The sequence below is a fragment of the Mixophyes fleayi genome, chromosome 4 (genome assembly GCF_038048845.1).
Source record: "Mixophyes fleayi isolate aMixFle1 chromosome 4, aMixFle1.hap1, whole genome shotgun sequence".
Taxonomy (NCBI): domain Eukaryota; kingdom Metazoa; phylum Chordata; class Amphibia; order Anura; family Limnodynastidae; genus Mixophyes; species Mixophyes fleayi.
Window position 1 is genome coordinate 279,094,433 of NC_134405.1, and position 18,064 is coordinate 279,112,496.

At 41.9% G+C, this 18,064-nt stretch overlaps 1 protein-coding gene across 1 annotated transcript in view; it reads left to right on the plus strand.

Moving 5' to 3' along the window:
- Positions 1-18,064, plus strand: part of CTNNA1 (catenin alpha 1) — a 93,242-nt gene that overhangs the window by 33,683 nt on the left and 41,495 nt on the right. The window contains exons 6-9 of the mRNA XM_075209780.1: positions 7,897-8,163; positions 11,646-11,849; positions 13,470-13,550; positions 17,705-17,857. Of these exons, the coding sequence (XP_075065881.1) occupies positions 7,897-8,163; positions 11,646-11,849; positions 13,470-13,550; positions 17,705-17,857 (705 nt within the window). The remainder of the gene's footprint in view (positions 1-7,896; positions 8,164-11,645; positions 11,850-13,469; positions 13,551-17,704; positions 17,858-18,064) is intronic.

Here is an 18,064-nt window from a genome sequence, read left to right on the forward strand (position 1 = left end):
TCTGCTGAACCTACTAGTTCTATCAGGCTCAATGAGGATTGTTTGTTATTTTCTTCCACAGCATTCTCTTTAGTGTTTCCCCTTCCGCTTCCTCTGCTGTCATTACTGTGGTTTCCATAGAAGATGGAGAGCCCTTAGTCTAGTAAGAACCAGAGAGGCTCTACACACACTGCATCTTATTTAGAACATGTGTTTATATGACCGGACATTAGTTACGATGTCACTAACTCCTGAGGTTATTGGATTGTGTGTAAATGCATGCTATTTCTCTTTCTCTGTCATGCCTCTTAATAGTAGAAATAATGCCTGATGTATACATACATTCGCCTCAGAAGGTGTAGAATAAATCTATAAAATTAAGGGCTCATGCTAACTGCATACAAATAAGCATGGATACGTGCATCTTTCACTGCTGTATTGAAATAAAAAGGGTTTATCCCAATACGCTATCAAATGTTTGTCTTAAAAATTGGGCTAAGAAATAGTAAACCTTTCACATTGAGTGAGACTTACAGTGCAAATGTGGTGAAGTCTGGTCATTTGGGGAGAAACATATCTGGTCTTGTTAGTTTTTTTTTTATACACATGCCTTACTCAAATGACTGCCAACCAGTGTGCCAGGCTGCATGCGTGAGAAAAGAATTCTTGGACCACAAGGAAAATTAAAATAGGTTGAATATATGCATTAGTTTATACTGTACACAAAAATGTTTTCATTTCACAAATTAACTCTAATTCATTGGTGCTTTCAAACCTAGTGATATTCATGTTTCTGGTTTTATTTGTTACAATATTTTAACATTGGATATGATACAATGAAATGTGGGGCATCTGTATCGACAGCTGCTTTACATTGATCTTTTCTACTGCTAAGTATCACCCTCTATTTAGGTGCATTACTTTCTCTTACTGCTTTCTAGGAAGGGTTCAATTAGATATTTTTTATTTATTTTTTTATACGCCTAATGGTATTAATTTGAAATGGCTTGTTAGTTGTCAGTTTTTTACTTTGGACTGTCTTGTGTATAGTTTATTTTACTTCTATTAAATGGAATCTCCACCTTCGTAGAATTCTATTGACCGGGCAGATTTTTTTTTTTTTTTTTTTTCTCTTTGCCTTTAAATACCGCGTGCTGTAGGGTTACAATTACATCCAATACACTAGTGATGGGCAACCTGATACACTTCATTACTCTTTAAAAAGGGCGCTCATAACTCTTCATCTCAGTAATAAGTTAAAACAATACATTTAATCAAAGAAACATCATCATCATCATTTACTTATATAGCGCCACTAATTCCGCAGCGCTGTACAGAGAACTCATTCACATCAGTCCCTGCCCCATTGGAGTTCACAGTCTAAATTCCCTAAGATACACACTAGGGTCAATTTTGTTAGCAGCCAATTAACCTACCAGTATGTTTTTGGAGTGTGGGAGGAAACCGGAGCACCCGGAGGAAACCCACACAAACACAGGGAGAATATACAAACTCCACACATGGTCGGGAATTGAACTCATGACCCCAGTGCTGTAAGGCAGCAGTGCTAACCACTACGCCACCGTGCTGCCCGTTACCAGTATGTAATAATATTTCAGCATGCTGCTGGAGCTGTGTGGCCTCCCTTGTTGTTCAGACGAGATCATTTGATGCAGAAGTCAGTTCAGACTTATTCTCTGTTTTATGACCCACTGAGCTTCATTTGCTGCCCTAATCCTTGTTCCGTAAGAGCTGAGGTCACAAATTAAGTTCAATGGGACATAAAGCAGAGAAAAAGAGCTGTTACTAAAGCATAGAGCCGAGAGAAGGACCATTGAATTATTACGCAAGACAGAGCTAGGGACTGCAGGTGAAGGCACTGAGGGCTGCATGTTGCTTATCCCTTAAATATGCAGATCAGAGCTTATCTGGTGTCTAGTGCACAACAACAAACACATTTGTATGGGCTATAGGATTCTTTGGGGGGGATATCCAGTTTGGTGCATGATAACGTGATGTGTCTCTGGAACATTCTGCGGAGACTCATCATGTCAGAGTTTTTACTAAAATCTCCACTCATTTTCTCTCGTGTTCCAAACAGACCGTATTTGCCGACAAGGAGCGCAGTCGGACATCAAGGTGATGTCCGGCAGCACTTCGCGGCCAATTCGCGGCCAAATGAATCCCCCCTTTTGAGTGTGCACGTTCAATTTATTGTTTAATTTATTTGTAGTTTTTGCAAATTGTTTTTAGTTGTAAGAAGAACTTTATGATGGGAACACATACTTTATCCAGAATCCCGTGTGTTAACATTGCTGTATTGTTGACTTAGAGTTGTGGCTGCTGTTTGTTTTCTTAGTATCTATTCTCTCTCTCTTTCTCTCTTAATCTCTCTCTCTCTCTCTCTCTCTCTCTCATTCTCACTCTCTCTCTCTCTCTCTCTCTCTCATTCTCACTCTCTCACTCTCTCTCTCATTCTCACTCTCATTCTCTCTCTCTCTCTCTCATTCTCTCTCTCTCTCTCTCATCTCTCTCTCTCTCTCTCTCATTCTCTCTCTCTCTCTCTCATTCTCACTCTCTCTCTCTCATTCTCACTCTCTCTCTCTCTCATTCTCACTCTTTCTCTCTCTCATTCTCACTCTCTCTCTCTCTCATTCTCACTCTCTCTCTCTCATTCTCACTCTCATTATCTCTTTCTTTCTCTCTCATTATCTCTTTCTTTCTCTCTCATTATCTCTTTCTTTCTCTCTCTCGCGCTCATTCTCTCTCTCTCGCGCGCTCATTCTCTCTCTCTCTCGCGCTCATTCTCTCTCTCTCTCGCGCTCATTCTCTCTCTCTCTCTCGCGCTCATTCTCTCTCTCGCGCTCATTCTCTCTCTCTCTCGCGCTCATTCTCTCTCTCTCTCGCGCTCATTCTCTCTCTCTCTCGCGCTCATTCTCTCTCTCTCTCGCGCTCATTCTCTCTCTCTCGCGCTCATTCTCTCTCTCGCGCTCATTCTCTCTCTCGCGCTCATTCTCTCTCTCTCTCACGCTCATTCTCTCTCTCGCGCTCATTCTCTCTCTCGCGCTCATTCTCTCTCTCGCGCTCATTCTCTCTTGCGCGCTCATTCTCTCTCTCGCGCTCATTCTCTCTCTCGCGCTCATTCTCTCTCGCGCGCTCATTCTCTCTCTCTCGCGCGCGCTCATTCTCTCTCTCGCTCGCAGCGCGCTCATTCTCTCTCTCTCGCGCGCGCTCATTCTCTCTCTCTCGCGCGCGCTCATTCTCTCTCTCTCTCGCGCGCTCATTCTCTCTCTCTCTCGCGCGCCTCATTCTCTCTCTCTCGCGCGGCTCATTCTCTCTCTCTCTCGCGCGCTCATTCTCTCTCTCTCTCGCGCGCTCATTCTCTCTCTCTCTCTCGCGCTCATTCTCTCTCTCTCGCTCATCATTCTCTCTCTCTCGCTCTCATTCTCTCTCTCGCGCTCATTCTCTCTCTCTCTCTCGCGCTCATTCTCTCTCTCTCTCTCGCGCTCATTCTCTCTCTCTCTCTCGCGCTCATTCTCTCTCTCTCTCTCTCTCTCGCGCTCATTCTCTCTCTCGCGCTCATTCTCTCTCTCGCGCTCATTCTCTCACTCGCGCTCATTCTCTCTCTCGCGCGCTCATTCTCTCTCACGCGCGCTCATTCTCTCTCGCGCGCGCTCATTCTCTCTCTCGCGCGCGCTCATTCTCTCTCTCTCGCGCTCATTTTCTCTCACTCGCGCTCATTTTCTCTCTCTCGCGCTCATTTTCTCTCTCTCGCGCTCATTTTCTCTCTCTCGCGCTCATTTTCTCTCTCTCGCGCTCATTTCTCTCTCTCGCGCTCATTTTCTCTCTCTCGCGCTCATTCTCTCTCTCGCGCTCATTCTCTCTCTCGCGCTCATTCTCTCTCTCTCTCTCTCGCGCTCATTCTCTCTCTCTCTCTCTCTCGCTCTCATTCTCTCTCTCTCTCTCTCACTCTCATTCTCTCTCTCTCTCTCTCGCTCTCATTCTCTCTCTCTCGCTCTCATTCTCTCTCTCTCTCTCTCGCGCTCATTCTCTCTCTCTCTCTCTCGCGCTCATTCTCTCTCTCTCTCGCGCTCATTCTCTCTCTCTCTCTCTCTCTCTCGCGCTCATTCTCTCTCTCTCGCGCTCATTCTCTCTCTCTCTCGCGCGCGCTCATTCTCTCTCTCTCTCGCGCGCGCTCATTCTCTCTCTCTCTCGCGCGCGCTCATTCTCTCTCGCGCGCTCATTCTCTCTCTCTCTCGCGCGCTCATTCTCTCTCTCTCTCGCGCGCTCATTCTCTCTCTCTCTCGCGCGCTCATTCTCTCTCTCTCTCGCGCGCTCATTCTCTCTCTCTCTCTCTCGCGCGCTCATTCTCTCTCTCTCTCTCTCGCGCGCCTCATTCTCTCTCTCTCGCGCGCTCATTCTCTCTCTCTCGCGCGCTCATTCTCTCTCTCTTGCGCGCTCATTCTCTCTCTCTCTCTCTCGCGCTCATTCTCTCTCTCTCTCTCTCGCGCTCATTCTCTCTCTCGCGCTCATTCTCTCTCTCGCGCTCATTCTCTCTCTCGCGCTCATTCTCTCTCTCGCGCTCATTCTCTCTCTCGCGCTCATTCTCTCTCGCGCGCGCTCATTCTCTCTCGCGCGCGCTCATTCTCTCTCGCGCGCGCTCATTCTCACTCTCTCTCGCTCATTCTCACTCTCTCTCGCTCATTCTCACTCTCTCTCGCTCATTCTCACTCTCTCGCTCATTCTCACTCTCTCTCGCTCATTCTCACTCTCTCTCGCTCATTCTCACTCTCTCTCGCTCGTTCTCACTCTCTCTCGCTCGTTCTCACTCTCTCTCGCTCGTTCTCACTCTCTCTCGCTCGTTCTCACTCTCATTATCTCTTTCTCACTCGCATTATCTCTTTCTCACTCGCATTATCTCTTGCTTTCTCTCATTATCTCTTGCTTTCTCTCTCTCGCTCATTCTCTCTCTCTCTCTCGCTCATTCTCTCTCTCTCTCTCTCTCGCTCATTCTCTCTCTCTCTCTCGCTCATTCTCTCTCTCTCTCTCTCTCTCTCTCTCTCGCTCATTCTCTCTCTCTCTCTCTCTCTCGCTCATTCTCTCTCTCTCTCTCTCTCGCTCATTCTCTCTCTCTCTCTCGCTCATTCTCTCTCTCTCTCTCGCTCATTCTCTCTCTCTCTCGCTCATTCTCTCTCTCTCTCGCTCATTCTCTCTCGCTCATTCTCTCTTTCTTTCTCTCTCTCTCGCTCATTCTCTCTTTCTTTCTCTCTCTCTCGCTCATTCTCTCTTTCTTTCTCTCTCTCTCGCTCATTCTCTCTTTCTTTCTCTCTCTCTCTCTCGCTCATTCTCTCTTTCTTTCTCTCTCTCTCTCGCTCATTCTCACTCTCATTATCTCTCTCTCGCTCATTCTCACTCTCATTATCTCTTTCTTTCTCTCTCTCGCTCATTCTCTCTCTCTCTCTCGCTCATTCTCTCTCTCTCTCTCGCTCATTCTCTCTCTCTCTCGCTCATTCTCTCTCTCTCTCTCGCTCATTCTCTCTCTCTCTCTCTCTCGCTCATTCTCTCTCTCTCTCTCTCGCTCATTCTCTCTCTCTCTCTCTCGCTCATTCTCTCTCTCTCTCTCTCGCTCATTCTCTCTCTCTCTCTCTCGCTCATTCTCTCTCTCTCTCTCTCGCTCATTCTCTCTCTCTCTCGCTCATTCTCTCTCTCTCTCTCTCGCTCATTCTCTCTCGCTCATTCTCTCTTTCTTTCTCATTCTCTCTCGCTCATTCTCTCTTTCTTTCTCTCTCTCTCGCTCATTCTCTCTCTCTCTCTCGCGCTCATTCTCTCTCTCTCTCGCGCTCATTCTCTCTCTCTCTCGCGCTCATTCTCTCTCTCTCTCGCGCTCATTCTCTCTCTCGCGCTCATTCTCTCTCTCGCGCTCATTCTCTCTCTCGCGCTCATTCTCTCTCGCGCGCGCTCATTCTCTCTCGCGCCGCGCTCATTCTCTCTCGCGCGCGCTCATTCTCTCTCGCGCGCGCTCATTCTCTCTCGCGCGCGCTCATTCTCTCTCGCGCGCGCTCATTCTCTCTCGCGCGCGCTTATTCTCTCTCGCGCGCGCTCATTCTCACTCGCATTATCTCTTTCTCACTCGCATTATCTCTTTCTCACTCGCATTATCTCTTTCTCACTCGCATTATCTCTTTCTCACTCGCATTATCTCTTTCTCACTCGCATTATCTCTTGCTTTCTCTCATTATCTCTTGCTTTCTCTCTCTCGCTCATTCTCTCTCTCTCTCGCTCATTCTCTCTCTCTCTCTCGCTCATTCTCTCTCTCTCTCGCTCATTCTCTCTCTCTCTCTCTCTCTCGCTCATTCTCTCTCTCTCTCTCTCGCTCATTCTCTCTCTCTCTCTCTCTCTCTCTCGCTCATTCTCTCTCTCTCTCTCTCTCTCTCTCGCTCATTCTCTCTCTCTCTCTCTCTCTCTCTCGCTCATTCTCTCTCTCTCTCTCTCTCTCTCGCTCATTCTCTCTCTCTCTCTCTCTCTCTCGCTCATTCTCTCTCTCTCTCTCTCTCTCTCGCTCATTCTCTCTCTCTCTCTCTCTCTCTCGCTCATTCTCTCTCTCTCTCTCTCTCTCGCTCATTCTCTCTCTCTCTCTCTCTCTCTCGCTCATTCTCTCTCTCTCTCTCTCTCTCGCTCATTCTCTCTCTCTCTCTCTCTCTCGCTCATTCTCTCTCTCTCTCTCTCTCTCTCTCTCGCTCATTCTCTCTCTCTCTCGCTCATTCTCTCGCTCATTCTCTCTCTCTCTCGCTCATTCTCTCTTTCTTTCTCTCTCTCTCGCTCATTCTCTCTTTCTTTCTCTCTCTCTCGCTCATTCTCTCTTTCTTTCTCTCTCTCTCTCGCTCATTCTCTCTTTCTTTCTCTCTCTCTCTCGCTCATTCTCTCTTTCTTTCTCTCTCTCTCTCGCTCATTCTCTCTTTCTTTCTCTCTCTCTCTCGCTCATTCTCTCTTTCTTTCTCTCTCTCTCTCTCGCTCATTCTCTCTTTCTTTCTCTCTCTCTCTCGCTCATTCTCTCTTTCTTTCTCTCTCTCTCTCGCTCATTCTCTCTTTCTTTCTCTCTCTCTCTCGCTCATTCTCTCTTTCTTTCTCTCTCTCTCTCGCTCATTCTCTCTTTCTTTCTCTCTCTCTCTCGCTCATTCTCTCTCTCTCTCTCTCGCTCATTCTCTCTCTCTCTCTCTCGCTCATTCTCTCTCTCTCTCTCTCGCTCATTCTCTCTCTCTCTCTCTCGCTCATTCTCTCTCTCTCTCTCTCGCTCATTCTCTCTCTCTCTCTCTCGCTCATTCTCTCTCGCTCATTCTTTCTTTCTTTCTCTCTCTCTCGCTCATTCTCTCTTTCTTTCTCTCTCTCTCGCTCATTCTCTCTTTCTTTCTCTCTCTCTCGCTCATTCTCTCTTTCTTTCTCTCTCTCTCTCGCTCATTCTCTCTTTCTTTCTTTCTCTCTCTCTCTCGCTCATTCTCTCTTTCTTTCTTTCTCTCTCTCTCGCTCATTCTCTCTTTCTTTCTTTCTCTCTCTCTCGCTCATTCTCTCTTTCTTTCTTTCTCTCTCTCTCTCGCTCATTCTCTCTTTCTTTCTTTCTCTCTCTCTCGCTCATTCTCTCTTTCTTTCTTTCTCTCTCTCTCGCTCATTCTCTCTTTCTTTCTTTCTCTCTCTCTCTCGCTCATTCTCTCTTTCTTTCTTTCTCTCTCTCTCGCTCATTCTCTCTTTCTTTCTTTCTCTCTCTCTCGCTCATTCTCTCACGCTCATTCTCTCTCGCTCATTCTCTCTCGCTCATTCTCTCTCGCTCATTCTCTCTCTCTCGCGCTCATTCTCTCTCTTGCGCTTATTCTCTCTCTCTCATATTTTTGGTGATTTGTTTATTTGCTTAATATTTTATTGTAGGAGTTGAAAGATGTGGCCCACAGGGATCAAATGGCTGCAGCTCGAGGAATTCTGCAGAAGAATATTCCAATTCTTTACACTGCTTCCCAGGCTTGTCTACAACATCCTGATATTGCAGCATACAAAGCAAACCGAGACTTGATCTATAAACAGCTCCAGCAAGCAATCACTGGTATCTCAAACGCAGCTCAAGCCACATCATCTGACGAAATAACATCACAGCATGGAGGAGGTGGAGAGCTTGCTATCGCTCTAAACAATTTTGATGTGAGTTTATTTATTTGTTTTTAGTTGTTTTGCGCACTTCTCATGAGTTCATGGCAAAATATTTTTCCCTGCAGCCGTAGGAGTACAAAAATGGTGGGTTAACTCCCAACTCCTACAAGGCATTGCACTGGGACCTTTTTCCTATTTATTTATTTTATTTATTTATTTTTTTAAATTTTATTTTTGCAAGTTCAAACAATAGTACAATCCACGCATAAAAAAAACCCAACAAGAAGTAAACGGGCATTTACTATTTATTTTATTTTATTTCCTTTCCTTTATTATTTAATTTGATTCTCTTGCTTAGCCACAGCGAGGGGGTTATTTTTCACATCTCTTTTACATCATCTGTGAATCTTTTATCCCCACCACTTTCCTTGGTCACAACTGGTGGGCAAGGTAAAGCCCAGCCAACTAGAGTGAGGAGGGGCTTCTTGAGTATCTGTGGAGCTCATGCAGTATACTTTTTACTCCAGTTTCTCAGCCACCTCAGTGACTCACGCAGGGAGATATGTTTTCTTTGTGAGGACTCTAATTTGTATTTCACAATGATTGAGAGTAGTAGTGATGGCAATTTTATGAGTGATGAGGCAGACGTAACTATTATTCTACAGGACCATGTGACTCCAGTGGAATCTGATAACATTGTTGTCAAGCTTTCTCTTCGTTATACCAGTTCTCCAGACCAAGCTTCCTTCTCCTTATTTCTTGGATGAGTTTACAGTTAATTCTTACTTCTCACAGAAGATCAAAACAGGGATAATAAGCACACGGCTGACAGTATTTCAGCTACTCCCTCAGAGCCCGGACATTTCCAGATAAACACATTCACCCCTCCAAACTTCTTGAAGTGATGTATCCTTTTTTCAACAACCTTGAATTATGGGATACCTCTCCATTAGTGGACACTCTGGTATCATGCTTATCCAAGACAAACAATATTTCTCTACCTAATTCTGCACCCTTCAAGGATCACTTTGACAATATGTTAGAGGATTGCTTGATACAGGTTTTATTCCTTTGATAAAATGGCTTGCATAGTTCAGAAATATTGATTTTAATAGGAGTTAATTAAAATAATAAAAATTCCCTTTTGACAGTGTGCTTGCACTTTTGCATAGTTTCATAGATGGTAAGGTTGAAAAGAGACAGATTCGAAAGAAAATAAAAACAACAGAATCATCAAGTTTAACTTTTCATCATTTTGGAATTGTGTATTTTTTTTGTGGCTTTCTTTCTATGCATACAAATGTGCATAATAGATTCATGCTCTTGGAAAAGCTTGAATTACTGGGGAATGAGTAGAAAGTGGCAGCAGAGGGCATTTTAATGAAATCTACCCACCGTCATTAGAAGCCCTTTAAAAAAAATAAAAAAAAAACTTTCCTATAGCAACTACTGATCTTTCTGCTCCTTCCAACATACTCCAATGAAACTTTTACATCCGTGTTCTAAAGTATCAAACTGGATCATCTGCAAAGAAACTTGACAATCAAACATACAGGCAAACAATACTCAAGACAGGCACACCACCCTCTCTAGGCCTCCATTTTGAGGTACGCTCATGTGTTGTTTTTTTTTCTCTCCCTGTAGATTAAAAGAAAAACCTGTTATTGGATCTGAACCCAAACTGGTCATTTTGGATTTTGGCCCATTTTGAACATCAAGTCCCTGAATGCCTATGTTGGGGTGGAATCGTTCAGATCTTTCATCAACAGCATGGAACAGATGAGTTCATGGTATCCATGAATGTCAAGGATGCATACTTACATGTTCCAAACTGGGAGGGTCACCAGTACCTTCACAAATTTGTGGTTCAGTACCATGAACCTCTAAGGGTGTGATGATCATTACTTCTTTGAAAAATCTGTATATCAAGGCAGAGTCCTCAATTCTGCTTTAGAAATATTACAGAAAAGTGGTGTTTCTTGTAAAGTGTCTGTTGGCTGTCATACAGATGTCCGTTATTTTCTGCATTAAAGTTCTGGGGAAGATTTCCATCATTCCAGATCAAACTCCTCTCCAAATTGAACAAGTCACTCCTTCATTGGAACAGACAAATCATCATTTCTTTCCCTTCTGTTGCTCCTCTTGTTGCTGTGGTTTGCAACCTTGTTCAGGTTCGCGCTTTTGCCATATGGCATTGAATAATTGCGACAGCGGATACCAGCCTTCAGGGCTGGGTGACTGTTGTTCTCCACTACTGACTTCTGGGTCTGTGGTCCCCAGAAGAAGAGGGTTGGATAGAGGGTTGAAATTTAGTTCCTTCAACATACAGACATCTGCTTTTCTCTCTTTTTCCAGAAGAAAGTGACAGTTATTCCTGAGGTGTAGTCATATACACAGGATGTGATACACTTGCGAACACCACGTAGTTCGTGAATTTAAAGGTTTCAACCAGCCTTCATTTGAACCACTTGTCTATGCAGATGTGACTGTTTCTCCTGCCAATTTCCATGGCCCAGAGATGGTGTTGCAGTGCTGTCTTGCAGATCTCTGTATCTTGTTTTTATGAGCAATAGGGTTGTGCTTTGAACAAAAGTCTTTTCAGTTAAAGATGGTTTCAAAATTCCACATTGTGATTACGAATATGGATCACAAGCATTCTACAGAATAAGAGGGATGTCTTCACTTATTGGATATTGTAAGGGCACTACAGGCATTTGTCAATAGGACCAACAAGTTTATGAAAACGTATGGTCTTTTGGTCTTCTTCAGGGGATTGATAAGTTTATATTGGGTCAGGGGAACCTATTCTTAACATATCAAGCCATATTCTACCAGATCAGCGAGCGCTTCATGAGCAGCGCAGCACAGTGCTCTTGATGAGCAGCTGCTTCGGGCAGCGACTAGGTCCTCTGTGCACATTATTATGAGTGCTTTTGCAGTCAAGAATGCCAGTTTTGTCTGGAATGTGCTATGTGAGCATAACCACCAGACGCAGCGGCTTTATGGCATTAGAGTCCTCCATAGGATGAAAGAGAAATCAGGATTTTTATGGTTGTGATAAATCCTTTTCTCTGTATCCATATGGGGACACTGCTTTCCCACCCTGACTATGGTCTTGTTGGGTTTTTGTTTCCCTGTGAAAATAAAAATATAAAAAGGTTTGGTTTATTTTTTTCAGAGTTTATGGGTTTTTTCACCTCCTAGTTTCTCTGTGTTTTGGTCCTATGGGGCTTGGATAGAAAAATAGAGTTTTTACAGCATGGGGTTATAGAGGAAGAAGGAGCAGAGTCTTCGAGGAGCCTCTATACACAATGGTACCAGTGTTCCCCAGTGGATTCAGAGAAAAGGATTTAGCATTTATAAAAATCCTGTTTTAAGCTTGTAATAACTGGCCATGCACCTGTGTTTGAAACCAAATGTATGCACAGAGCAATTATTAGCTGTGGAAGATGATTACTCTTGTCAAATTGAAATATAAGGACTTATACTTTGCCTTTATTAATGATTGCTTTTCATTGTTTTATATGTATCAGAAACAAATCATTGTGGACCCCCTTGGTTTCAGTGAAGAAAGATTAAGACCTTCCCTGGAAGAACGATTGGAAAGCATTATCAGCGGAGCTGCTTTAATGGCTGATTCCTCCTGCACCCGTGATGACCGCCGGGAAAGAATAGTAGCTGAATGTAATTCAGTTCGTCAAGCTTTGCAGGATCTTCTCTCGGAATACATGGGAAATGTATGGTTATTTTATTGCTAACTTTGGGCTCTCTGCCCCGTTTTTGCTGCCTTTAAAGTAAAACCATTATTAGAACATATCACCACTTATATACCAGGACTAGTTACTGATCATTGCTCTAATGACCTCAAATTCTATAATGTTACTAAGTTACCATTTAAAGTCTGAATGCAGATCATAAAGCATCACCCCCACATACTGGTGGCTGGCATCCAAAATTAGTTTTGCTATGCACGCCAAATTCAATAGAATAGATTCATAGGAACAGGAGGCGCCTTCAAGTGATTACATGAGCCAATAGCAAGAACCATAGACAAACCAACTATGTTCTAGAAGGGCACTTATAGATTACCCTGGTCTCAAATAATCAGGAGCGACCGCTTCACTCCTATATTTGCAAAAGCAGGAACATGTGGGAGCTCCATTATCATTTATTTTCTCTTATGCAAGGTAGAGCAAAGTGTTACACATCAGGTACCCAATGGTAAAAATAGTTATATTCCAAGAATTTCAAAATTATGACTTTAAAGCAGTTTAAAGAGAAGGATAGAAAAAAAATCCCCTATTTCAAGAGAATAGCTTTATTCAGTCACTTACATAGCGGAAGAAGTCTGTTTTGATCCTCTAAGGGGCCTTTGTTCAAGACATTTACAAACGCAACGTTACATCAGTAGAGGCTTCTGCTATGTAAGGTGACAAAATAAATAAGCTAATAACTGGAAATTAGTGAGTGCCCGCTCTATCTTATTTAGCCATCTATGTGCTATTTGAGGATTATGCACTTGCACAGTAACTGCAGTCCTACTCCTACAGTTAGCAGCAGTCTCCTGCTACAGCAATACTGAAGGTGAGTGGCAACATGGCCTATCTGTATGTAAGCCCTGGGGCCATGCTAAGTGCCAAAATAAAATGTTGTAATACAAGGGGGTGGACTCCCACCAAAGTCCTGTTCAAGTCAAGTCAGTTGAAAATATGTGTTTGAAAGTGGCTAATCCCTTTAAATTAGAGAAACTGACTGCATTATCCTTCAATGGATCACTGGCAGGAAGCCACATATATAAAATATCTATTCAGTTCTAATAAGCTTACAAAACCTTTACATTTATATTTGTGAAGGTTAATGTTGGCTATTTATTATAAGCCAATTTATATTTTAGTGTTAGTGGTCCTTTAATGGATGGGAGTTTATAGAAGTTGCTATATGTTGTTTTGTAAAGACAAGGCCATGATTGATACTTATCTGTTCCCTAAAAGTGAAAGTCCAGATTTGAGAATGCTTTTATATTTAGCTTTTCAAATCTGTGTTCAACAAAATATTATCAAATCAATATGTGTTTAGTCAGATGTAACCTGTAATCTGTAAAGTGAGAAGGTGCTTACGGGAACAAAACGTTTGATTTTCACAAGAAACTACTAAAAGAAATATTAATATTTAAAATTAAAACCAAAGCTCTTTGGAGAAAGAAACTGAACCAATGATTTAAATTTCAAAGTTATGTACATATCTACACCAAAATATTCAGTACACTTAAACGGAAAGAAGATGTTTACTTGTGCTAAGGTTGTGAGAACATTTTTGGAGAACTTCTGAAATAAGTGTAATAATTGGTGTATTTCTAGACTGGACGGAAAGATAGAAGTGATGCACTTAACTCTGCAATAGACAAGATGACACGAAAAACAAGAGACTTGCGCAGACAGGTAACTAAATGCAAAATATTCATATAGCAAAATGTGACTAATGGTACTCAAGAATATATAATCCTTACATCTCTGTTTTCACAATCTTCCACATTTGTTTAGGTAGTATTCAGTTCATGCGTGCAGCGAAAACATGTAGCGAATAAAATGACAATAATTGGCTAGAAATTTGCATCTTACTCTTCTTTAGTACATAAACTTTGCTTCACAGGTTGTGAATAATACTGCAGTGCATGATCAAAATACTCAAGTCACTTTACAATGCATGACTCCTTTAATTGTCTTTTTTGCTTCCAAGCGGTCCTTTTGTCAAGGCAATGTTTTACTAAAATGGACATCTATCATATACTCACAAGCCATTTGAACAATGGTGCCAGTCATTTGAATGCAAAATGACACTACTTGGTGTGGTACAGTGTGCATCATCATGGTAACCTCTATAATGCATATACAGTCAAGTCCATAAATATTGGGACATCAACACAATTCTCATATTTTGGGCTCTATACACCACCACAATGGATTTGAAATGAAACTAACAAGATGTGCTTTAACTGCAGACTTTAATTTGATGGTATTTACATCCAAATCAGGTGAACATTGTAGGAATTACAATCGATAGCATATAGATAAGAGTATACCTGGGCGCTCCACTAAGATATGCAGCCTAAATATGTGACTGTGAACCCCACTATAAATTCACAATATGGCAATATTTAACAAAACAATAGTCACATACATTGGGCGCTTTCTTTAACACTCAATCCGTTGTATAAATTTTCACCTTGTATGGGGAAACGTATAAATCCATACGATGTATATTCTTTCTTCAGTATATCTCAAACATGTAAAGAAAACATACAGACAAACATCGTGCGGATGGTAGACACAAAATGTACAATTTTCAACCGTCACCCATGATAAATAAAATGCACACGGTGGTAAGTATATATAATAAAAATCCAATAGGTGTCATAACATAACTCTTCAGAGAAACACCCCTTAGGGGTATATGCTTACGAGACAAAACTCGAACATGCACTTCAAACAGCTGTCTTAAATCCAATTGATCACTTTCCAGACACGATAACCACCTTTTACGTTCCCAGAGACTGAGCTCCCACAATCACATAACAGGTTCTTTTGATAAAGATGATACATCAAAAGTTTACACAACATCCGTCACCTGTGACTGTGTGATCACGCTCCGGTTTCTTCCAATATAGCCTATATTGGAAGAAACCGGAGCGTGATCACACAGTCACAGGTGACGGATGTTGTGTAAACTTTTGATGTATCATCTTTATCAAAAGAACCTGTTATGTGATTGTGGGAGCTCAGTCTCTGGGAACGTAAAAGGTGGTTATCGTGTCTGGAAAGTGATCAATTGGATTTAAGACAGCTGTTTGAAGTGCATGTTCGAGTTTTGTCTCGTAAGCATATACCCCTAAGGGGTGTTTCTCTGAAGAGTTATGTTATGACACCTATTGGATTTTTATTATATATACTTACCACCGTGTGCATTTTATTTATCGTGGGTGACGGTTGAAAATTGTACATTTTGTGTCTACCATCCGCACGATGTTTGTCTGTATGTTTTCTTTACATGTTTGAGATATACTGAAGAAAGAATATACATCGTATGGATTTATACGTTTCCCCATACAAGGTGAAAATTTATACAACGGATTGAGTGTTAAAGAAAGCGCCCAATGTATGTGACTATTGTTTTGTTAAATATTGTAGGAATTACAACGGTTTCTATATGTGCCTCCCACTTTTTGAGGGACCCAAAGTAATGGGACAATCGACTCAAAAGCTATTTCATGGACATGTGGGCTATTCCCTCGTTATTTCATCATCAATTAAGCAGTAAAAGGTCTTGAATTGATTTATTTGCATTTGGAATCTGTTGCTGTCGACTCTTAATATCAGATCCAAAGAGCTGTCACTATCAGTGAAGCAAGCCTTCATTAGGCTGAAAAATCAAAACAAACCCATCAGAGAGATAGCATAAACATTAGGTGTGGCCAAATCAACTGTTTGGAACATTCTTAAAAAGAAAGAATGCACCGGAGAGCTCAGCAACACCAAAAGACCCGGAAGACCACGGAAAACAACTGTGGTGTTTGACAGAAGAATTTTTTTCCCTGGTAAAGAAAAACCCTTTGGCAACAGTTGGCCAAATCAAGAACACTCTCCAGGAGGTAGGTGTATATGTGTCAAAGTCAACAAATGAGAAGACTTCACAAGAGTGAATATAGAGGGTTCACCACCAGATGTAAACCATTTGTGAGCCACAAAAATATGAAGACCAGATGAAAGTTTGCCAAACAACATCTAAAAAAGCCATTACAGTTCTGGAACAACATCCTATTGACAGATGAGACAAAGATCAACTGGTACCAGAGTGATGGGAAGAGAAGAGTATGGAGAAGGATAGTAACTGCTCATGATCCAAAACATACCACCTCATCAGTGTAGCATGGTGGTGGTAGTGTCATGGCGTGGGCATGTATGGCTGCCAATGGAACTGGTTCCCTTGTATTTATTGATGATGTGACTGCTGACATAATCAGCAGGATGAATTCTGAAGTGTTTTGGGCAATATTATCTGCTCATATTCGGTCAAATGCTTCAGAACTCATTGGACGGCGCTTCACAGTGCAGATGGGCAATGACCCGAAGCATACTGCAAAAGCAACCAAAGAGTTTTTTAAGGCTTACAAGTGGAATGTTATGCAATGGCCAAGTCAATCACCTGACCTGAATCCGATTGAGCATGCATTTCACTTTATGAAGACAAAACTGAAGGGAAAATGCCCCAAGAACAAGCAGGAACTGAAGACATTTGGAGTAGAGACCTGACAGAGCATCACCAGGGATGAAACCCAGCGTCTGGTGATGTCTATGCCTTCCAGACTTCAGGCTGTAATTGACTGCAAAGGATTTGCAACAAAGTATTAAAAAGTGAAAGTTTGATGTAGGATTGTTTAGCTTAAAAAGTGGGAGGCACATATAGAAACTGTTGTACTTCCTACACTGTTCACCTGATTTGGATGTAAATACCCTCAAATTAAAGCTGAAAGTCTGCAGTTAAAGCACATCTTGTTAGTTTCATTTCAAATCCATTGTGGTGGTGTATAGAGCCCAAAATATGAGAATTGTGTAGATGTCCCAATATTTATGGACTTGACTGTAAGAGTCGTGTTTACTATGAAGAGCTTTACGCTGGTAAATATTTCACCTGTAAGTTTTCACTGTTTTTGTGGAGATTGCAGGGAGTGTCCATAAAATGTGTTTTCTTCCATCTAGTTAAGTTTAAATTCAATCACATTCATCCATTCATCGTAACCTATGGATACCATTGCATAAATATATACATGTATTGACTTCTCACCCTTCAGTATGCAAAATTCATACAAAAATAGTTGCCTATTTAGTAAATAGTGTGAGCATTCTTGTGAGAAACTGCATCGACCGCTTGAGTAACTGTTAGAAGGAATGTAATGTAACAGTAGAACTGGACTTTGCAATTAGAAGTTTTGATGGTCAAGCATATCCTTAACCATGTGTTCACAAACCAGCCTGCATTAGTATACTCAGATATGCAAAGTCTGTCTAAGTAGTGACTTTTCAGTGGTTGATTTATATTATGAAAAGCGCTTTTACCTTTCCAGAGCTTCTGTTGTTCAAATTTATGATATGACTTTGTGCTTAAAGGAGTTAATTATTCTACAAGAGTTTTTCCACTCCTGAAATAGTATATCTGCATACTCCTATGGTAGTTACCAGGTATCTACAGTCAAAAGCAAGATATTTGCCTGACTGTTGCAGCTTGAGAATGAAGGGTGCTGCAAGGAAGGGTGTGGGAAACATATCACAAATTACTGGTCCTCAGCATGTAGCTACTGTATTTTGGGGGAGAATAGGTGCTTATAGTAAATAATATTTTGTGGACATCTTTTGCAGTTCTGTACTGCATGTATTTCAATATAGATGCAATTTGTCAATTTATTTTAACAATGATGTTACTTAAAACTTACAGAAAAAGCTCCATACTTTGCTTGCCTTCAGTACCTGATTATTGCCTGTTCTGTCAACAGTCATGATGCTTAACATGTATGAGCTCAGTCATTTCTTTTATTCAATAGCTGCGTAAAGCTGTTATGGACCATGTGTCTGACTCCTTCCTGGAGACAAATGTGCCACTACTTGTATTGATCGAAGCTGCAAAGAATGGAAATGAGAAAGAGGTTAAAGAATATGCACAGGTGTTTCGTGAACATGCAAACAAACTAATTGAGGTAAATCTGAATTCAAATGAATGTGTTTTTTTTGGGGGGTTTTTTATTACAAATTCTGCTTACATTTTTGAAGCTAAGATCTTCCCACCAACAAGGGAAAGTGTAGTAGAGATTCCATGCCATTAACCCATGCAGTTCCTGAAGTAATCACCACAGACAGAGCAGCTTCTTGTTACTGTCTTAACATACTCAAAATGCATTGTGTCA